The sequence below is a fragment of the Lytechinus variegatus genome, chromosome 15 (assembly GCF_018143015.1).
Source record: "Lytechinus variegatus isolate NC3 chromosome 15, Lvar_3.0, whole genome shotgun sequence".
In the NCBI taxonomy this organism is placed as follows: domain Eukaryota; kingdom Metazoa; phylum Echinodermata; class Echinoidea; order Temnopleuroida; family Toxopneustidae; genus Lytechinus; species Lytechinus variegatus.
In genome coordinates, this window is record NC_054754.1 from 7,701,073 (window position 1) to 7,724,912 (window position 23,840).

General features: G+C 34.6%; 2 protein-coding genes across 5 annotated transcripts in view; one reads left to right on the forward strand and one right to left on the reverse strand.

The window, feature by feature from the left end:
• Nucleotides 1-1,680: 1,680 nt before the first annotated feature.
• Nucleotides 1,681-5,884, reverse strand: LOC121429099. The gene is made up of 2 exons (XM_041626002.1): nucleotides 5,413-5,884; nucleotides 1,681-4,573 (listed from the first exon to the last, which is right to left on the reverse strand). The coding sequence occupies exons 1-2, from the start codon at nucleotides 5,569-5,571 to the stop codon at nucleotides 3,569-3,571; spliced, it is 1,164 nt and encodes a 387-aa protein (XP_041481936.1). The 5' UTR covers nucleotides 5,572-5,884; the 3' UTR covers nucleotides 1,681-3,568.
• Nucleotides 5,885-10,688: 4,804 nt separating this feature from the next.
• LOC121429249 (choline transporter-like protein 2) overlaps nucleotides 10,689-23,840 on the forward strand; it is a 50,504-nt gene continuing 37,352 nt past the window's right edge. For 2 of the 4 annotated variants that reach the window (XM_041626219.1, XM_041626221.1), the window contains exon 1: nucleotides 12,453-12,636. In XM_041626219.1, the coding sequence (XP_041482153.1) occupies nucleotides 12,549-12,636 (88 nt within the window). In that variant the 5' untranslated portion in view covers nucleotides 12,453-12,548. Of the gene's footprint in view, nucleotides 10,874-12,452; nucleotides 12,637-18,531; nucleotides 18,611-23,840 lie in introns of those variants that run through there. The other 2 variants (XM_041626222.1, XM_041626220.1) reach the window with 2 other exon arrangements.

Here is a 23,840-nt window from a genome sequence, read left to right on the forward strand (position 1 = left end):
AGAGAATTTTTTTCTATTCTTTTTTGTCATTGTTTCCTAAATGCTGCACTACACACAATACAGTATACTTGGATTATAGGGATTTACAAGCTTGAATAATGTGAACATCTCCATGATATTTTGGTTATCCTGTTTTCAAGGATTCATTTAGTACCTTTCATTTCACCTTGATTTTTCTATTTATGTAGAGGGTATAAACTTTACTTTTAAATGCCTATTCATTGCCTCAGTAAATAATGTTTTTGAAAGTAACTGATAAGTTGCTACCATGCCTTTGTAGTAATTTTTAGTGTTTATTCGTTGAGTGTTTTTTTTTCTGTGATTTGATTTTGATGATTGAAGAGTAATATTCACAACCATTTCTATTTCTCTGAAAGTTCATTGTAATTTCACCATGATTGATATATGTATTTCCTTTTTTTCTGCATTTTTTAAGATTCTGATAACCTTGGTTATTCAATATTTCAACAGCAAAATTATTGATTATTCTAGATCTGGGAAGCATTTCACATTTTTTGTTGTCTGACGGGTTGTCAGATCTGACAGCTTTTCTTGATTTTGATTGGCTGAGATGTTAGATGCACAGTTTCTATGGTAACTGTCGAATAAAACATACTTTTGGATAAAATGTCTAACGTCTTTTGATGAAACACACACGTTCATTGATTGAATGGTCAATACTGTTAGTGATATGTAATGTGACTGCATTATAACATGAATGGTGCTTTGTACTGTACTTCAGAATTAGTACTCAGATCACTTTTCAGACTATTCATCCATCAATAAAATTAGATTTTTTTTCTCAGTCTTGACAAAAAAAAAGATAGGTATTTCTATCCCTTGTTTAGAGAAATGCAATGACTTACCATCCAAATGTGGGAAGATATGACTTTGCTAAAAAGTTAAAGCTTGAATTCTTATTTAATACACATAATACCCTGTTTGAATTTTTCTTGGTGCTCACCCTATAACTGGGATTCAAGGTGTGCTTATAGACATAATACAATTATGCAAGTATGTACATTTTGTGTCATAAATAAAGATGTAAAATATTTTGTATGTTTTGTAACAGCAGTCTTTGTTTCCCAAATACTATGCATATTTTCATATTTAAATATTGTATTCATGTTTTGTTAAGCTTGTTTCTGTGGTTACATATTATATTTTTTTCTTCGTGTTCTGTAATAATGTTGTCTTTTCTCGCTGTTTGTAGTTTCTATGTCGTATTCCATAATTCTTTGTTTCAGGTAACAGTAATTGCAAGGTTGCAAAATAATGTCATTCAAGTTGTATTTGTGTCACTCTACATGTATATCTTATATTCAAAAGTGAAAAATATTTTTTTTAGCTGCATTTTTGGGTTCAATATTGGTATCAAATATTCAAAATAGATACTTATAGCTATTTATTCTTTAAATCTTTGCATATCTACCCAGTTGCATTTTATTTAGCCTCTTTAATAATATAATAATAATACATTGTATCTTTCAATAATATAATAATATAGCATATTTGTATATCACACATATACATCTTGTTTTATTAGTGCTTAATTCACTCCAGTATTACCAGGCTAAGCCAGTATTGCTTCCAATGCTCACAGCTTTTCAGCCTAGTTAGGGTTAACATGAATTGTCAGACTATTATTGATAGAGGTCTCGCATCTTTTTGATAATGTTATATTTCCATAACATTAGGATAATTGCTTTTGATCGTAATGTTCTAGTATTGTATAAAGTGTATACAATGTATTTGTGTCATTTTTAAGGGCTTGTACGTTCAACTGATAGTGTGCTAAATTATTTTGGTGGTAGTTTTGCTGGGGGACTAAAAAAATTATTTATAAATAAATTCAATTAAGTTATTTTCCTCTTGTGGTCTTCCCTTATGTACTGACACTCTTGCTTGATGTGTTCTCGGCGAATACATGTAGGTCCATTTCTTAATATATGTATAGCATCTTGTAATTTTTTTGGTTAATCCATAGAAATTGACAGCAAGAAGACAATCAAATGTCTTGTGCCTTTGAATTTGAAACATTTCAATGTTTAGAGATTTTTGCAAAGACATAACCTGTCATATTTGAAAATTTTTAAGTTGTAGTTTGTGGTAATAATGTCCTTACGTGTTCAACATGTACATGTACCTGAAATGAGACTGAAAACTAAGAAATCAAAGCTGAATACTGGGAAATATACCTCTGATAGACAGAATAATGGTTTCATGTGCATTCATATAGAATACACTAGTTTACACTGTTCAAATTTTTGGGCAACCATTGTAATCTGTATAGACCTTTCAAATATACTCCAACTGTTGAACAAGTTTTTACCAAATTCTCAAAATAAAGATCAACCTGCAGTAAGTTACAAGTGCTCTTGTCCAAGTTTCTCTTTATCAGAAATTATTTATTAAACATATTTACTGGTACATACAAAGAATATGATTGTGTAGAATGTATTTATTTACTGCATGTGTTATACAACCTCACCAAACTTAATATTGATATGAAATCGTTATGAAAATGAACAATCAACAGTGGGACCCGGGAGTCGTTTCATAAAGCTGTTCGTAAGTTAAGAGCGACTTTAAGAACGACTGATGAACCTTATGCGCTTAACCATTGCCAGTGAATATACCATTTTCCACAAGAAAGGATCACCAGTCGTTCTTAAAGTCGCTCTTAACTTACGAGCAGCTTTATGAAACACCCACCAGTATATAAAGACTACCCGAGGAAGACAAGGAAAGTGATTTTTTTATGGACAGGTTCTTGAATATATGGTTCAATTGGGAATACTGTTCAATGGAAACCAGATTATTGGTTTTGTAGACAGGAGTTCCTTCAATACAGCTGAGGCAGCTGCACAGAAATGTTGTTATCGCTAACAGAACACTAAGAGAGGGCCCAGACTTTGATTGTGATGTCATATGTTGATAAAAAAACACATTGTTGTGACATTGGGCATTCATTGCTGGCATATTACCAGTTGTAACAGAGCCTAGCATATTGCTAGGCTTACACTCTTCTTTGCAGCCGGTACTGGTCGCTAAAGTAGGTTTGATTGTACAGTGTTTGGTGAAATTCAGGTAAATTTCAATTTCACACATTTTTGCCGTCTATTTGTTTAGTTCTGGCTAATTGGCCTTGGATTCAAAGGAAAGAAGAAAATATAGAAATTTGATACACTGGAATCGTCGTAACAGTATGGGTCATCTACTTCATTGCTTGACCGGTGACAACTCCACTGTTGTTTGGTTAAAGAGGGCATTTGGCATTTCTTTGTATACCCTAGGTCCCATCTTTAAAAAAAGTTGTGATTGATCCAATCAACCTCCCCTCTGTGGAATCCATCATTGTCATAAATTTTCTGACCAGAAATCTGCACTATTTCCTTTGTCAACACAGAGGAAGCACACTGACTTGTCCAGTCAATGATGAATGTCTGAATATACATCTTGTATAGAAAATATTTTGAACAAATATGCTTTAAAGTTGTTGGCATTGCTGGCTTTCCATAGTTGTGATCAGATCGATTGCAACTCTTTGCAAGATGGGGCCCTGGTCTTAACACTCCCATTGGATTCCGAATGCTCTTTGAAGGTCTTCATGTTCTTCCTTGAGAACTCTCAGGTCTGGTAATGGATCATGGACCCCTGCAGCAGGAAAGGATGATCCTTGGCTGTTGATGTCCTGATCTGTAGCTAAGAGGTCTTGGATGGCTTGCTCCTGCATATCTGTACTTCCAGAACCCGAAGGTGCTGCATAATCACTAGTCATCACTGCAGAGGATCTATGACCTGTACTTCCCTCACTAGGGTTGTCCTGATGATGCATTTTTGCACTTTTTGAGCACGGTTGTTCCAGAAGAACACAATATTTAGACGAAGCTAGGGAAGATGATTTTGGACCGTCATTAAAGCTAGTGTGTTGGATGTTTTGGTGATGCCTTTTTCTATGTTGTGAACCTTGATAAGCTATGCTTTCATCATGCTCTCCTGCAGGGGATGTTGATTGATCACCATCCAAATATTCTAACAGGGCATCTTGGGGATGCCCTGGAATTGCAGTATCATCCTCTCTTGCAGGTGAAGATGATCTTCTGCCTTCAGTTTCTGGATCTATTTTCAGTGCATGGTTTGGAATACTGCAACCTGGTTTTTCTATGGCATCATCACTCCTTCCTGGAAGCGACGATGGACCATTGTCTTCAAGGATTTCCTGGTCCTTTCGTCGATCTACAAGGGCTTCTTGGATGTCTCGTTGCTGTTTCCTGATACTGCTCCAAATATTGCTCAAACCAGGCTCCACTGCCCTTTCAACTTTCATTGATTGTCGACTGTCCTGGCGTTGCCTCCGGATGGATCTTCTAATGTGTTCTAGACCTGGCATGGCCATCAACCCTTCTTGCGTTGCTTGCTGCATTGTAGCCATCAGAATCTGTTTGGGACTTTCATCTGTTTCCAAAGCCATTCTCTTGACAGCATTCTTTACCTTGTAAGCATTAGCTTTGCCATGGTCAGGCGGATGGTTGTGTTCTGTTCTATCTCTGAATTCATTTTCACCAGATACCTATAACAGAATATAAAGTAACTATATTTAATAGTCCGGATACTACAAACAAATTAGAAAAAAAAATATTTGGAAATATTCACATTAAAGAATGTTTAAATTGAATCCGATGATAATCATAATATTCTCAATAATGAGAGTTTGTTGACATTAAAGGGGGAAACAGCAACTCTTAACACTAGAAAAAAAATTGCTTTGAAAAATTGAAAAAAGCGCCTTCAATATAAACAAAATATGAATGATCATGGCTGCTCAATGCCCGGGCACGATGATATCGTCCCAAGAAGATGAAGCATGATTGAATGGAATTGGAGTGCAGAATTTGTTTCAAATTCATAAACATAACCATAAAACTTTTTTTCAAATTGTCACCCTGGCCCCACCTAGCAATCGTAATATATTCCCAATTTTCTCTTACAGAGTGTTTCATATTAGTATTAAGATCACAGTGTCCCCTCCAAAACCCGAGGGGGGCACTCCTATATGCAGAGGATCGATCGAGTGATGAAGTCAGGACTATCATGAGGTTTTCTTCAATAGATGAATCATGGAGCTATAGCTCTATGGATGAATCAAATCATTCTCAAAAGCACACGGGTTCACTTAATCCTAATCTCCATCGCCCCTAAGCCTTTGGTCCCCAGTGACCCCCCCCCCTTCCCTGACCTCTCTTAATGATCCTGAGATAGCCCAAAACGCCTCAGCAGGGACTTCCCGCGCCCGCGAAAGTCCAATCTCCCATTTCTCCTAACTGTATACCCGCCCCCCCCCCCCGCTAATTTTCCCTTCTTTGCCAAATAATAAAGAACCAGTACCTGGCAAATAATAACTATACCTACCCTGACTTTAATGCAGGCTTTGCATTGCTTTTTGTTCCTTCTCTGATTGCATTCAAAGCTTTCCCATCCACCAGCTAAATTCCTCTTCTTCACATATATATAACCATCAAATAAAAGTTTTCTTCCTCCTCGCTCTGTTTCTGTCCACTCCATCGGCATCGTTTTATTAGAGGCCCTTAATATGACCAAAGAAAACTACCTTCACGAGAACACACGATGTCTGATGTTGTTCTTGTTATGTACTTCAGAAGATTATGCTGTCTGCTAAGGTTTAAAGCGTGTACTATACTCTCGACGTACGGTAATACTGCACTGTACTAGCAGTCGTAGTATACTTTTCTATGATATGACTGTGTGTATGGAGAGCTAGAGCAGACAAGTGCATATATAGTACGGGTGGTAATTGTCCGTATACACACTGTAGAGAATTTATGCGGAGGAAGTTGGGTGATCTTGTATGGGCGATGCGTGATTGCATGGGGTCAGATGTGGTTCTTTGTGCTCGGTGGTAATTGTCCTGGCGCAGTGGGGGGCTCGGGGGTAATTGTCCTTGTGTGTACGGGGGAATTGTCCCTGTTCGGAGTATTGTGCGGGGAATTGTCCATGTGCGGAGTATTGTTCGGGGGAGTTACACAGATAAGGGTATAACGGTATGCTTTCCTCGAATATATGTATATTATTCGAGTGATCTAGTCATCCATATTATTCCCCAGGATGATTTTTTTGAATGAGATTAAATAGCTTTCCAGTTTTAATTGAAGGCAGACCGGGTGCCCGGGGTATTCACTCTCCATCGGTGTAAATCCTGGAGTGTGGATCGACATCCCCACATTAGAAGATTTTCAGTGCAGGTGTGGGGGAGATTAACTCAAAGGGTACGGAATTTTGGATTTTATAAAACAGAATTAAAAATTCTCAGAAAAGTTATGGTTATTGTTTTATGTATTCCTTAGGCCTACATCACTAAACACACATAGGCCTATATACACCCGCTTCTATAGAAAATTAATTGTATTCAACTTAAATCATCAAAAAAATGCGAGTTGGAATTAATTTTCTGCTTGAATGTAAGTTTGATTGCCCACTTAAATCATGATAGGCTGCTATGTTATTAATGGTCACGTCCATCCCAGAAAAATGATGTTGACATGAATAAGAAATATCAAACAACAAAATATCAAAGTCCAATGTAATAAAATCTTAAAGTTTCGCTTATTTTTCACCAATGCACAACTCAGTGATCAGTGCAAATGAGAGAGTGGATGATATCCCTCACTCACTATTTTGTTTTTTATTGTTTGAATTATACAATATGTCAATTTTTTACAGTTTTGAGAATAAGGACCAACTTGACTGAACCGTGGTACTATACAAGTCATGTTCAGGGTGGAACAAAATTTTGTTTTACAGGACAATGACTCGAGATGAAAATAAGAATATTTCATAAAATAAAATACAAAAAAATAGTGAGTGGATGATGTAATCAGTCCCCTTATTTGCTTATCGACCAGAAAGTGCATATAACTATATTGTGAATTTAAGCGAAACTTCAAGATATAACTTTTTTATTTTACATCCAATTTTGATGAAATTTTTAGCATTGTACTTTTTTATTTTTCTCTTTTTATTCAAATCAACATTTTTGTTGGGGAAGAACTTGAACTTTAAAAATTAATTATGTGCACCCCCCCTCAAAAAGGATTACCCTTTCAAGAAAATTTGTGGCAAGTATCTTGATGACTGTAATATACTAGTAATCATTTTTACATTTTATCCGGAGCCACTAATACAGCTGGCTCTATCATTGCCGTAGCGCCCTCTATGGGTCAGTCATGAATCACACGAACATTTTTTTTAAATATATAGATTACCCCGAACATTTTACTAATTACTATTCATCATCATCATTCATTTCCGGTAAGCATTTTCCATCTTGCGAAGATTACTGACTGTTGTGCCATGATGACACTCCCTCCTTTCACTTCTTTCTGTCTAACGTCATCTTCGTTCATACTATCCTTACTGCTTGCTCCTTCTTCATGATCCCTTTCCCCCGGGCCATTTCCCCTTTATCACTTCCTTACCCAATTTTCCTTTCACACGTTCCTCATCTTCTCTCCTCAACATGATGACTCATTCATCTCAAACCATTTCTTCTCTTTACCACGTATATCACGTACTCTCACAACATTTTTTATCCACCCACGCCCAGCCATTCCACGAGCTCAGTGTGATTTTCTGCCATGTCGGTCTTAGAATGGGTGATTGGTGGAAAGTCAGTCACGTGATGAATGTCGATTCGCCAATCAAAAACAAGGTGGTGTCCTGTTTTTCGCCGACCCTCAGAAGTGGAGTATGCGCTATATGGCTCTATGATTACACCCAAAATGAAAGCTCGTTCTATCCATAGAGGTAGATAAAAATATCCACCTATGGTTCTATCTTACAGGTTCTTATAGAATGCTGCTGTCTGATTGGCGGAAAGTGAATCACGTGGTGAATTGTCGATTCGCCAATCAAACACAAGGCGCATGGTGTTCTGTCTTTCGGTGATCCCTCAGAAGATCGAGCGGCGAAATGAAAGTGTATTGCACAGTGGTTTATGACCTTCCGGTGCACTAACTAAAGTGCCATCAGGTCATGAAACAAGCTAACTTACGGACAATTATTTTATACTGTATGAAATTCTTACTTTTTTTCAACTTTGATTTTTAATCGAAGCTCTTCATTTTATTATTTACGATAATGCGGTGAACAGCTGAAACTGTTTTAATATACTGAAATGCAAAAGGCTTCGACGTGGGAGTGTGCATCCGTGATGACACCCCCATCTCGCATGTCTTAATCAGAAAAAAAAATGTACGAAAATTTCTCAGATTTCTTCTTCAAATTCAACTTGCTGATAGGGGTGATGATGTATGCATGCTGCGATGACGCCAAAGGTTATTGGGGCAGGGGCGATCACCCAGGCATGATCTATATATGAAGTAATTGAAAAAATAATATTTATTGAAAGGAAAAAATGGGGGAATGAAGGAGGGGGAACGTGGCAAAAAACCAGGAGGCTCTTTCGTAAAACTATACAGTATAATACCTCTTTCATTGATAAATCCGACTTCATCGTGAGGTAATCTTGCCCAATATTAAAATAGTTACGATGTAGCCACTACTTTACACACGATCCTGGTCAATGAGTCATGTATAGTAAAAAAAGTTGGAAGGTAAGACGGATAGGTTCCAAATGAGATCGGAGTAACAGCAAATAAAATCTCTTTGGAAAAGGTTGATAGCCGCCAGCAGAAAGTATGTCAGGCATGCACTTTGCTAAACATCTCTTTCAATAATGTAGACAATTGATTCCCGCATGACTCCTCAGCTATAGGTCATACATAAAGGGTAAATATGCTTTTTGTGATGATAATGACTTTTTCGCCGCATCTTGGTCTGGTTATATGACATTGTGTAGTACATGATTCGGAGGCATGCGAAAATAAACTGTGCAAAATGTCCTGAAATATGACTCAAATTTGCTCGTCTGGGCATGTGCGGGCACTCATCTGGCATATACAGTAAACATGGTAAAGAACAACAATATTCCACCGACCACATTTGAAATTTTAATTCGCCGCAAACAATCGGAAAAGTGCTAAAATCTAGTTTCAAAAAAGGTCAAATTCTTTGTTTTTTTCACTAATTAAAGGTTGATTGATATAATCTCGGCAAATATCTCGTCGTAAAAGTGCTTGGTTATTGATGTTTTGTCATGCATTCAAATTTCAGTTTGTTTATTAATATGAAAGATGGAAAATTGATACAAATGGATATTCGTAAAATTTCACCCCTCAGATTTCTTCACTGAAACTGGCGGCTTCGAAGGCGGACATCAGAAGGTCCTTATTGCCGTTCTTTCTTTTGTGCTTCTTTAGAAATGAACAGCTGCTTGAAAAAATTAGTTGCCTGTTGGAACTCCAGTCATAGAATCTTCTTGGACGGATTACACATTTTAATTTTAGCTAAGGTGGACAAAATATATTTTTTTAAAGGATTAATGATGAAATGATTACTATTCAACTGACCTATAATATCTCCTTGCAAATTAATGGTTTTAACTTTTAAACATTGTATTCTCTCAGCGAGCGTTATTAATTATTTTTCATTACACACTCTTTATTTTGATTTTAACAATTTGACAATATAACAACATCAATAACAAAACGGGAAAATCGAATAGACTCAAGAAGCTGTTTTCCATGCCATGGTGCATTTCTATATGATCATACTTGAATAGAATAGAAGACTGATGAAAATTCCTGTCACTCAAAGTAAAACAGACGCAGTGCACCACAGGGGGGTTGGGGCGGGTGTGTGTCTTATTCAGTAATAACAATGGAGGACTAAGATGGAAAGAAAAAAAAAACAATGAGATATAATTATTTTAATTCATGTGTCGTGTCATGTGATACGTAACTAGGCCTATATAAAACCCCACATTCTTCCCTGAGAAGAAGATAAAGAAGAAAAAAGGGAATATTGACCTTCAGGTCACCTTGTTATAAAAATACATTGAAACGCCCTTGTTTTTGTTTTGTTTTTTTCGAATAAGTGAAATACCATATAGACGGGGTTAATACCGGTAGATTTATTGATTCTTCTTCCCTTTGAACCGAAGAACGAATCATCCCGGCAACCTGTTTTACAAGTTAAAGATGATTACCTGTTGCTATGTTTGTGACCTTCAGGCAATCATTTTCGTCGTATCAAATAATCTTTGTATAAAAAATCTGGGGCGGTGCCAGTGCATTTTGATAGGGGCGGCTAGATGACGTCAATAATATTGTCTGACATGACTGATGTCATTTCGTTTCTTAATTAAACAATACAAACAAAAAGAAAAAAAAACACGTCACGGTCGACGCATTCCTATATTTTAAATATTTTTCTTTGACTCCCTTTCTTGGGGTTTCTTTTTATTTTTTCCTCTCACTGTCGTTTCTTTTTAACTATTTAAAAATCACAAGGGCGGCCGCTCTTGCAGTGACACCCTGTTTAAAATGTTGGTTTTCTGCGATGATCTGAATAATTTATGTAATTAGACCGAACGGGCTCTTTTTGTTATTTATAAAGGAATTCTTTTGATAATCGGCCCACGACTATAGAGAGTCGGTCACGGTTTATGAGCTAAGTGAATGTACTGATAATAGTTTCAACTTTGTATTTGGATTTGGCAAGTCTGTTATCATGGTTATTCGATTTGATACCATGACCTGCCATGTTTTAGCTATATAGATGAGTTTATTGCCTATGACAGTTGCGGTTTCTCATATTCCATCATACACTTATTTCTTTATTTCTTCCCTATTTTTGGTTGGTTGATGCTCATTATCATAGGAGGATCAATTCCCATTAATAATGACGGTTAAGAAAGGATGGAGCTCTCGTCCGGAGAATTACACCTACATGGGTAAGAATTGCTTCGTTACGTCTGTTAAAAAGATAGGGTCTACTGTGTTCTCAGTTTGATTTGATTTAATATGACCTACAGGGACTGATCCAGCATTGTTAAATAAGGGGGCAGGGGCGGATCCAGGATTTCCCAAGGGGGGGGGGCATTTTTATAGAGAAAAATTAACACCCCCCAAAAAGGGGGGTCAGTCACTCACAATGTAAGGTTTTCACTATACAAAATGAAATATTTTTGTTCCAGCAAAATTTGACAGGCAAAAAGGAGAAGAAAAAAGGAAAAATCCTCACTTGCGTTTGCACGAAATAGTACCCTAACAAATATTTATTTATGTCTCTCAATGGGGGGGGGGCACTGGCGGATGTGCCCCCGAATGATCCGGGCGAGGTACTCTGGGCTGAAGATGATAATTTAATAAATGTAGTAAAATTCACCGAGAAAAATGCTGTAGGCCTACGTATTTCATCAAAATCTAAAAATGAAAAAGAAAAAGCAATTATCACTGCATACAGGGTTTTAACATATATCCTGACTGGGTTTCTCACTTTTACATTTGATTTTACGCCACACTAGTCGAGAGACACAGTTATTGGTTGAATCAGTGCAGTGTTTCCACTTTGAGGGAATTCCGGGAAATCTGGATCCTTTTCAAGTAATTTTCGGGAAATGAACAAAATTCTGGGAAATCAGAAAATTACAATTAAACTACAATTAAAGGTAACAACTTTCAATATTCATGTTAATTTCAAAGAAGAATAATATTGTTTGCCTCATACGTTGCTCAAAGTTTTCTGATCGCGCTCCGCGCTCGTAGGCCTATTTTGTAACTTTGTAGCTATTTTTAAAAAGCGCATTCCTTGATTTTGGTCAATTGCTTTGTTATTGTCCGATTTTCGTTTAAGAAAAATCAATTCCAGGAAATATGTCTATTTCAGGAAATTTGAGTTCCACTTTTGGGAAATTTGTTTTGGTTCTCAACACTAGCGCTGAATCAGGGCCTTGTTCTCACTGAAAAGAAACTACGTAGCAGGACTAGATATTACTCGGTTATCTATTGGATACACTAAAATAAAAATAAAAAACTGGCAATTTTTTTACTATTAACAGAGTCCTTTAATAACTTTGCTCCCGGATTTTGTTTCGGTGTGTCATAATACAAGTACAGTAGTCGCGAGCCCCACCCATAAAATTATTGTTTACAACCGCTATTGTTACGCTAAAGATCGAGCATGCAGCCAGCCGCGCAATTCTCCGCAATACCAGGATCCGACTGCACGAAAGGGTCTTTGCAGGGACCGTCTTTCGTGTCGCCCATCTTTTACGATGCGCCATATGTGAAACACATTTTAAATAAGTTACCTGCAAACATATTTCATTCGTCCGTTCATTAACAAAATATTTGTTTATAGAATGATGTGATATATCATGAAATTGTATAAAATTTGATTTAAAAGCAAGCCAAACGAATCTTATTCTTTATCATAAATTTCAGAAACACCCCGCTTATAGCATATCATAAAAGATGGGCGACACGAAAGACGGTCCTTGGAAAGACCCTTTCGTGCAATCGGCCCCAGAATACCAGGCCAGACAGAGAGACCGTACGTACGGGTTAAAATAAAGTAAACGTTTTATTCATCTACATTTTAAGTGATATTTATGACATATTTCTGAAATGGGGAAGGATAAACACGCTTCAAAGGAAGAACTAGCAGCCTCGCCACCAGAAACACCATCTCATGGCCAGTCGTCGGGAAAGTATGGTGAGTAAAATAGTTTAAAAAAAAACTCTCTCTCGCTTGTTGCGAGATTGCAGAGGAATTGGAAGGGATGGTAAGCCGGGAGTTCTGGCTGGCGTGGAAGGGTCTGAGTTGCTCGCTGTTTATTATCCGAAATGGATTCAGTCATTCGAATTAATAGTTTGTCAGTTCATGTTACGTTCACTCTGTAAATTGTTTGCACAGATAAATCAAAAATTGAAAGTGATCTTGATTAATGTTTAATTCATATTTTCGAAATCTTTGGTTACCACTTGAGGCTGCCGGCTGGTATACCTGGCTTGACAACAACAGGTTTTTTTTTTTTTTTTTTTTTTTTGGGGGGGGGGTGGTGGTGGTGGGTAAATAAGTAAGCTTTGCTTGTTGTAATGAAAGTGACATTTTGACAGCTCTTACACTCTGAATCAAAATGCAAATTTGTGAAATTGTGGCATATTTGTGTAGCATCTGTCCAGTACCTCCATTGACAATAGTATATATTTTCCACATATTTATGTGAGTGAGTATTAAAATGAGTTCTTGTCAACTGCACCTACATGAACATGGAAGCTTTGCAAGACACCCTGAGTAATCTGGCAATTTTTCAGTCACTTCAGACTTGACATAGACTACTTGACTTCTTTCTTCAGTGATACCTGTCAATATCCAAACGGCGGAGGAACTGAAATGAGAGAGAAAGAGAGAGAGACATTCATGATTTTGATGCATGCACACTGAAGGTGGGATCGGGGGGGGGGGGGAGGTGTTCACTCTCTAAATATGTATGTGATCATTATTCTTTATGCTTAAACATGACTGAGCTATTCAATCTGTATGTAAAAAATGCAATAATGATGATATCCTCTGCAATGAAGACTATTCAAGCTTATCTTTTCATTTGAATATTCATGCTTCTGTTTCATTTATTAAACTAATTTTATTTCAAAAAGTGTATTGAATTGGTGCTGTTTGTGTTTTATCAAACTGAATTCAAATCAATCAATCATATGCAGTGAAGGTATTATTATTAAGATTGACTCACCAAACATTGCAACAAAATTATTTAAAATTACATAACCATTGGTATAGGCCTTAATAATTCCATTTAGACCTATAAATGATTTGTTTGATCATTATGGTGGATCCTTATTAATAATTAAAGTCATCATGAAAAAAACACATGTACATGAAAAAGAATTGTTCCTTAGTTTGTCTCTAAAATTTTGCTCACACTTTTGAAATGGTCGCCAATTATAATTCTGGGAAATTTATACTGGTAGGCCTATGAATGAAAGGCACAGAGAATCAGTTTCATTTGACACCAAATTGATACAAAAAAAAAGCTTAGGCTCACTTTTGTGAAGGGTATGAAATTATTAAGCAGGAATTAGCCTTGAAGTATGCATGGATAATAGAGATGAATATCTGACCATATTTGTTGGTAAGATCTCTTGTCAGACATTCTTTGTAGTGTCTGTTTTTTCTTCTTCCCACGAAGAGAGTGAAGTAGGGGTCATTCTCACTTTTTATTTCATAACAGTTCATGCAAGGGGAAAAATAAAAGGGGAGGAGGAGGGGGGGGGCTTGGGGTGAAATGCCTCAAAGAACCCATGAAATACATAGGGTCCAAACTTTCCAAAGCAAACTGTCGTACAATGTATTAGCCAATTTGGAGAGTGGGATCAAAAGCACTGGAAAAGGTGTTTTTATTTTTTTCCCCTTGAGTTTATACTTTTTTACGTCTTTTTACAAAGCTTACAATAAAACCTCAATCCTTACCCCCCCCCCCCCCGACAAATTTTGTGTATAGCTCCATGTGTCTGTATATAAGTGTCACACTTTGTACATGTTTCATGCACTTGTATGCACAGCTAGAAATCCTGGTCAGTTTCTGGTTTAAAAGAAGTAGCATGATTCATGGTTGAATACACTTGTATTCTTCCACAAACAATCAATAAATACAGTTCAATGGTTTGGGAATGTCTCACATTGTCTGTTGAAGTAGAGCTGTGTTAGTTGTCTAGAAGGGATATACAGCTTCATTAAAGGAGAATGAAACCATTGGAACAAGAGAGCTTGTGTGAAAACAGAAAATCAAAGAAACAGATCAACGAAAGCTTGAGAAAAATCGGACAAATAATGAGAAAGCTATGAGCATTTGAATATTGCGATCACTAATGCTATGGAGATAGCAAATTGGCAATGTGACAAAGATGTGTGATGTCACTTGTGAACAACTCTCCCCAGTACTTTAGTATATATTTCACTAGAATTGCCTCTTTTATCACATCTATCCGTAAATCATGTGTTCTGTCTACATGAGGTCATGTAATACATATTTTTTAAGAATACATCATGGATGAAGAGTTTGTATCATCATAAGAAAAAGCAAAAAGAGACATTTTGAGGGTATTTTATAGTCCACCAAAGGGAAAGTTGTTCATCAGTGACATCACACATCCTTGTTGCATTGCCAATGTGAGGATCTCCATAGCATTAGTGATTGCAATATTCAAATGCTCATAACTTTCTCACTATTTGTCCGATTTTTCTGTTTCTACACAAGCCTATTTGTTCCAAAGGTTTCACTCCCCTTTAATGAAGTTAAAAGAACAGAATTGCAATCTTTTGGTTCTGTAAATAGCAGAGAATCTTTGAAAATTAAAAAGTCAATTCTTATAGAAAATCTTTTTTAAAATGAAAATGTCTTTTCTATGACTACCAGTACAATCACAATTAAGAAGAATTAGATAGCATCGCAAACCTGATCTGGGAAAATGATATATATTTTTTTATTGGGTTGAATATTTTTTTTTTTCGAAGTCATAGCGTGTACATACATACATGTAGGGCTGCAGTTAACCGTTTTTATACCCCAGAATCATGATTTTAGTTAGAAGACCTATCGAAAGATGTTTCTGCAGAATTATGGTTGCGTTGTTAAAAAGTGGCATTTTGTAAGACGTTTATCTGTAGAATTTTGTCCAAAAAGGTCAACTGCACGTAAATGGAACAAATGATCTGAATCATGATTGATGCTGCCAGGTGTATTCTTCACTTTTGCTTTTACATTTACACTTGTATTGGAAATTGACTTGTATCCAAGTTTTTTATTTAACACTGACATACATGTACATGTAGTAGTTGACATACTTGCTCGGTCAATCTGCAAACTAAGGGAGAAGCTGCATTGGGGAGAGTCAATTAAACACTTATTCCACAGTTATCATGTTTGTGATTCTACATGTAGCCTGTAAAATGAGGTCACTTTAACACAGCCATGGAGGACAAGAAAAAAAATATGCCAACATACCTTCAATTCAATTTTCAATTCAATTCTTTATTCATTCAAATTCAAATAGGTTAAAAAAAAAACATATGTACAATGCAAACAAATTAAAAATGCATACAATAATACAGAGTAAATCATTTCATAAATAAACAAAACATTGCCTTGATTAAATATCATAATTGAATGAAAGAGAACTTGAGAAGAAAAGCACAGAGGCCTTGTGAGAATAAGTTCTCAAAAGAAATTATAATATATATTACACAGGCATATCTAGATCATTATAATAATGTAGGATGACATCAAAAACATGTAAAAAAAAAAAATAGGGAGAGCAAAATAATTAATACTTGGACAAAAGGGATTTTTTAAGACATCTTTTAAATAAATTTAGATTTGTGTATGATCGTATGTTACGAGGAATGGAATTCCAAACAGTGGGAAAACTAAAACGGAATGATTTTTTTGTGAAGGTTGAGGAAATTTTAAATAAATGAAAATCATTGTTTATTCGAGTGTTGTAATTGTGAACATTGCTATTTATCTGAAACATCTGTAAAACATTCAATGGTAAAACATTTTGAAAATAAAAGAATCCAAGAACGGCAGTATAATAAATGTATGTCATAAACATTCAATATGTTTAATTTTTTAAATAATGGTGCAGAATGTGCAACCTTAATTAGATCCTTACTAGTACTACTTCTACTGGATTTAAACATAATGTAAACATTTAAGTTGATAACAGGATAATTGTAAAACAAGCACTGGCAACAAGATAAGATTGTGTATATTGTCAATTTGACACTTTGCTTATCTTATTTGAGATTTACTTTGTTAGATACCTGTAGTACAGTACTATCCAGGTACACGTATGTAATGTCTCATTTTTATCTGTGTATTCCTACTATTGCAAATTGGAAATTAAAACGAGTGCCACCACCGCGGGCACCACCGTCCCAGCAGGGAGTAGAATGTGAGAAAGAAAAAAGAAGCCATGCGCAAAGTAATGTAGTCAATGTTTTGAGAAGCAAGATATCATAATGGGCATAAATCTCTAGAGTCTAGACTATTTATTTTCTTGAAACAAACACTTTAATCTATCATTTCCAATGAAGCTTTGATAGTTGTTTGAGTGAGACTATGAAAGCATGGGATTTGCATTGTTCACTAAAATTTTAAAAGTGATTAATAGTATTAATAGTATTCTCAATGGGAGGCATTAATTTTATTGGCTTTATGATACAGATAGATAAGGTGTTTTATATATATGTTAATAGAAAAGAAAGGGTGTTAATATTGACTAACTTGAAACTTTCAAGTCATACTGTGTAGGAAAGAATAGATACCACATACAGTGTACATGTATGTACATGAGGTGTGTCTGATCAATAATGTGCACTCTGATCACAAACAGTGGATTTATGACTGCATTTTTATTGGTAGTATTAGAACACCCTGCTTTTGTCGTACATGTATGGTGTGCTATAATTACTACCTGTGTACTGAATGAATTTTAAATGATTCTGATATTCCTATCCATCAAATGAAAGAAGAGATAAAGAAGTTCACCCAAACACCCAGGGACTGGAGGATGTGCAATTGTGCATTCATACTTGTATGTTGAATTAGAGAATGACTGATTAATTCCAATGACTGGGATGTCGGGTAATAAATCTGCAAAAGGGCATTTTCACGGTTACATGGCACAATTTTACACACTTTTCATTGTGTGTATGGTTATTTCTAAAAGAACAAATGATGGGAGTTTGCTTTTAAGCAAATTCCAATCATTTGTTGTATAAGAGATAACCATACACACGATGAAAAGTGTATAAAATTGTGCCATGTAACGTCAGTTACCGTGAAAATGCCCCAAAACTTCTACAGTGCAATATACAGTAAGCACCAACCAGTGACCAGATTGTTTTGAATAATATAGGTCCATATTAAACAAAAATGAAAATTTATGAGAAATTCATTTCATGATCGTTAAAAAGTGCATACATACAGAAAAAAACTGAAAGTTAAAATGACTGTTGATTGTTGCTATAAACCATTTTAGAATAAAGATGTTTTTCGCAGAAGTAATACACCTAAATGTTTACCTTTTTATAACCTTTCAAAATATACAACAGAATGGTTGCATCCTCTGGCATATTAGTTGTTTGCATGGTCAACATTTGATTTGAGGGGCTATATAACCAAAATTTAACAACTGGGTTTTCCCAATATTTTGTACCCTAGTACCCCCAGTATGGAGGTCATATTGACTTTACCAGCCCTGTTCCAAGACAAGAAAAGACAAGAACAATGCCTGTATGAATCATTCGGTCTTGGTATAGAGTGGTACATGGAGACAATATGCAAACGGGATTGTAATTATGGACCAAACAACCAGCAAAATGCATCGGACAAATATTATTTGATGATTTTTTTTTGTGCAGATGTGATGTGAATGTCTTTGCTGTCCATATGAGAGCAGTATATTTGAATTGAAAAGTCTTCCCAAACCTGTTTTGTTTTTTAAGAAGTCTTAGCTGTGGGATGCAGACATTGTACAGTAACTTGGAGCCAAGAGTTGAATAGAATTATCTGATAAAATTCTGATTGTTATTCTTGCAACCATGGTTGCTGCAAGCAAAGTTGGTGATTCTGAGCAAAATGACCACCGCTATCCACCAAAAGCAGGTAATATGAAATTATCATTATGAATTTCTATTTTGAAACAAATAATATTGTAAAGAAAAAAAAGACCATTTAAACCACCTTTTGAAAATTCATTTTAAACATCATTTTAGTACGTTTTATTCTTCAAGTCAGAAATATTGATTTTCTCTGTCACCTTTGCATTTTTCTTTCATAGTTGCCTTTTTTTATAAGCTACATGTACATTTTACCAATTTGCATGTAAACAGAGATTGCGACACATGCATTGTAAATTCAAGTTTGTTATTATTGATAATTTTCCTTCAATTATTTTTTAGTGTTGCGTGAATGTGTATGTTTACATACTGGCTATTAGTTTGAGAGACAAAAAGGACAAAAATATTCAATCTGAAGAATCTGGCCTTTATTACAAAATGAGACATGTATGCTTGCATTCGGGTAGATATTTTTAATAGAATTCCTTACACGGTAGATACAATTTCATCACAAACAATTTTCATTAAAATATTCATGTCTAGAAATGAATACATTTCAGTAACTAGCACTATATAATATTACCTATTACTATTTTACAAGATTCAAAAGAATAAAAATAAAATAGAAATCAATTTATCATTCAATATATTTTGTGTATTCACATCCTCGTGAAACTCAAAAGAGAAGAAAGAAAAAATACTTTTACATGGATTTTGTCATTTTTTGTGACAGTTCTGCAATTGATTAAGGATCGAGTATTCCATTAGGAATTAACCCCTGTTAACCTCAAGGTCAATGCCATCACCTTGGAATATTTCCTGAAATTGTTGGATTTCCTTCTGGGATATGATTGTCGGAAATAAAGAGAATCTCAATAAACTTCTGCTGAAGATTCCTCTTTGGTTTGTTGCTTTCTGGCCATAGCCAAAATGTATTTTTTTTTCAAAATATTTTCCTTTTGAATATTTCGCCAATTTGTATGCTAATAATCTTTATCCCGTTTCCTTCCTCATAATTTCCTTTTGAAAATAATCTCTCTTTCTCTACATTGTTTTCCTTTCGGCGTGCATGGTAATATAAAGTATCTTTGAATTACCTGTGGACCTTTGATTCTACTATCTTCTTTCAGTATTCATAAGAAAGGAATATTGAGTAATGATATGCTGAAATAAAATATTAAAGAAATAACAGAATAAGTGAATGCGAACAGGAATAAAATGTATCTGTATTGATTTTTTACATTTTGGTAATAGATCAAGTAAATTTGACGTTAATGAAATTCTTCTGAAGTACACTGTGCGTGAATATGTATGTATACTAGATGTTAATCATTTAATTTCATCAAAAATTGTTTTGGGTTTGTTTTCTTTGGAGAAATGGAAACTGGAATTAAATCAAGTTTATAGGGTAACAATCTCATCATTGTGATTAGTCTTATATCTACTTATATAATCTGAAACCAATATTAAATTTAATTGAATTACTCTAAACCTCTAAATACGTGTAATTTTATACATGTAGTTTTAATTGTTTATTCTCAGATTGAAGGAAAGGCTGTAGTAAGATGAATTGATCGTTAGATGAGGGAATTAGACCAACATAGCTTACTCTATGCTTTCACTTTGCTAGAATACTTTTAATGGTTAGTTTAATATGTCTTTTGAGTTTTACTCAAAGTAACACAATTTGATATTTTCAAAATATAATAAAATTAATTGCAACAGCCATTACAAGTTTAACTGAACAATGAAAATGATTGATACAAATGTTGGCTCTGACTTGTCATTATTCATGTATCCTTTATTTAAAAATAAGAGACTTGTTGATTGATACACTGTAGTCTATATTTTATTTGAATCCTCTAATGCAATATTCATGTATCAGTGAGAGATTAGTTAAAGGACAAGTCCACCCCAATAAAAACTTGATTTGAATAAAAAGAGAAAAATTCAACAAGCATAACACTGAAAATTTCATCAAAATCGGATGTAAAATAAGAAAGTTGTGACATTTTTAACTTTTGCTTCATTTCACACAAAAAGTTATATGAACGAGACAGTTACATCAAAATGAGAGAGTCGATGATGTCACTCACTCACTATTTCTTTTGTTTTTTATTGTTCATCCGATTTTGATGAAATTTTCAGCATTGTGCTTGTCTGATTTTTCTCCATTGATTCATATCAACATTTTTCTGAGGTGGACTTGACCTTTAAAGGACAAGTCCACCCCAACAAAAACTTGATTTGAATAAAAAGGAAAAGATTCAACAAGCATAACACTGAAAATTTCATCAAAATTGGATGTAAAATAAGAAAGTTATGACATTTCAAAGTTTCGCTTCATTTCACAAAAACAGTTATATGAATGAGCCAGCTACATCCAAATGAGAGAGTTGATGATGTCATTCACTCACTATTTCTTTTGTTTTTTATTGTTTGAAATATGAAATATTTTTATTTTCTCGTCATTGTCATGTGAAATGAAGTTTCATTCCTCCCTGAACATGTGGAATTCCATTATTTTAACATTTTGTGCTTCAGGCAAGGAGGTCCCAATCGTCAAATTCGTAAAAATTGAAATATTGTATAATTCAAACAATAAAAACAAAAGAAATAGTGAGTGAGTGACATCATCAACTCTCTCATTTGGATGTAACTGGCTCGTTCATATAACTATTTTGTTAAAAATAAGCGAAACTTTGAAATGTCATAACTTTCTTATTTTACATCCGATTTTGATGAAATCTTCAGCATTGTGCTTGTCTGATTTTTCTCTATTGATTCAAATCAACATTTTTCTGAGGTGGACTTGACCTTTAAATAGAAAATGCTAACCATTTACTGTAATCATTTATGGTGCATGTTAACTTAATAGATTAGGTCATCGCTGAAAAGGTCCAGTTTTGGGCAGGCTTCCTGTGTCTTTTACATTGAATAATAAACTGATAACAGTTGTTGATTGTTCATAGCTAATACACCTACATGACTTTGGCACCTTGACCTTTATTTAGGGTAGTTCACATGTGAATATAAAAATGAAATATTTTTGGTATTTGAGTGAGCTCTTTAAAAATATCAGATGTAGGCAGAAATGTTCGTACATGTACTCAGATTTTTAACATTTGGCAATCCAATCTGCCATATATTTTAGAAGTGACAATAATAATAATGATGTTATGGTCCAATCTCTGAATGTGTGAAAGAAACCTTAGAATTATTTTCCCCTTTATTTTACTAGCCCTAATTTTCATGCTAGCCTGCATGATTATTTTATATAAACACGTCTTGGGCAACTCGGACTCATGTGCATGCTTCATATATTTTCTACTAGCTAATGGTCTGCTTCCCCCATGTATATTGATGGGGGTAACAAGGGATAATAATATGTCAATTCACAATAATATTTGTGTGTGAATAAACCCTGTTCCTGGCTACCCACCAGTAAGTTTTGTGAAATATTTGACCTTATTCCTTATACTTCAGGGAAGATATAAAGTGAATAGGCCTCTCACGCTACATAGTCTTAGTCTAGTGGAAACAGTCCCAATGAATAAAGTATAGGCCTACATCTTGAAAAATCTGTATTTGACTTTGTACCAAAATATTTCAGCAAAAACACTGTTTCTCTCAGTATTCCTTTTATTAATTTTCTTTTATTATTTTCTTTATTTCTTAATTTGTTTTAATTTTTTATGTTACTTTATTTGATATTAGTTTATTTTATTTATTTATTTATTTATTCATTGATTTGTTTATTTGTTTATTCATTTATTATTCATTCATTCATTCTTTATTTCATTCATTCATTAATATGTATTTATTCATGTATTATTGTTTTTCGGGGGGGGGGGGGCTATATCTATCGCAGGCTTATACCCTTTCTCCCTCATCAATGATTCACCTTCCCCTTCCCTAAAACCCTGGATCAACACCCTCTGCTGTCTTTTATCTTATTTTTTTGTCATACTCTGTAGGAGTGGAAAAAATAGTTGATGCCAATTTGAGGATTAAAGTTGATTGATTAATACCTCCCAAAGCTCTATACTTCAGGAAATCGATTCATGAAAGAACTTGTCAGACTTTTTATCCTGTGTCCTCTTTTACTACTTTCATACCACAGAGTTTACCTGTAAGTACTTATCAGCCAATCAAAAATCTTGGAAAGTTGTCATATTTGACAAGTTATTACGAATAGTCAGTGATGAAATCTTCCCTGGATTATATCATTTAAAGGTTTAAAAGGCATATGTTTTCATGATTGAGTCGTATACCCCCTGATTCTATTTTTGATTTATGTATGACTTCTTGCTTTTTTGTCTGTTTTTTTGTTTGTTTATGATCAGTTATGTGCTATCTGAAATATGTTGGGGACTTGCCATGGATAGGCCTCAGGCCTTAGTTTGTCTCTCCACTTTTTGATACTTTGTTTGCTTTGTCTATCCATTGTTTTTGTAAGCATCGTTCTATTTATTGTTTCAATTTTTTTTTGACTGATGATTGTGCAATTTTGAAATGATTTTTATTGAATAGTGGAAAATAATAAATGAATTGAAAGGAGAGTTGTTCAATAAGGCGAGAACTAACTGCGTAGATAATTTGATGACCCTTTTTTAAAAAGCTTTTCATTCAAATTCATGGAATACAGGAGATTAATCCTGGTATAAAATGACCTTCATCTATTGCTTTGACAAAAAAATGTCCAATTTGGCAAAGGCATGTGGTTGTTTAAAGCCCATCTGAAGCTATGTTAAAGGGTCATTAGTATGTGCATCGTGCTCAAGTATTACTATCATCCAATATTGCAATCCTACAAATGTGCAGTACCAGTATTTTTTTCAACTATACAAAAACTTACATATAGTGATATGATATCTGTAACCCATAGACAAAGATTGTAACTTGAAGTTTTCAGCCCATTCCAGGATTGAGAACTGCTTTGAAATTGAAATGAAAAAATAAATAAATTATGTATTTTATTTTGAGTGGGCATCCCAATAAAAATTGTTGGACCCAATGTGAAATTGCAGAATTTATCCAATAAAACTTATTTTTATTTCATATTTTTCACATCAATATTGCTTTAGGGCCTGCACATTTAATCTATTAAAATGAAAATGGGAGTTGTGTTATGCACTCGAGGGGGGAGGGTGAGGTTAGCAAACTTAAAATAGATTCTTAGAGTGAATTAACATATCGAGTATGAATTTACTTCTTCAAAAAATGATTTGTAGTCCAAAAGACTTACAATACATTACATCATACAATGGCATCTT

Bases quoted from the DNA above. Each gene is read 5' to 3' on its own strand.
- LOC121429099 (XM_041626002.1), bottom strand. From the start codon at position 5,571: ATGCCGATGGAGTGGACAGAAACAGAGCGAGGAGGAAGAAAACTTTTA. The intron at 4,574-5,412 runs GTAGGTATAGTT...ATTCTGTTATAG, and splicing joins AAGCCTGCATTAAAGTCAGG to GTATCTGGTGAAAATGAATT.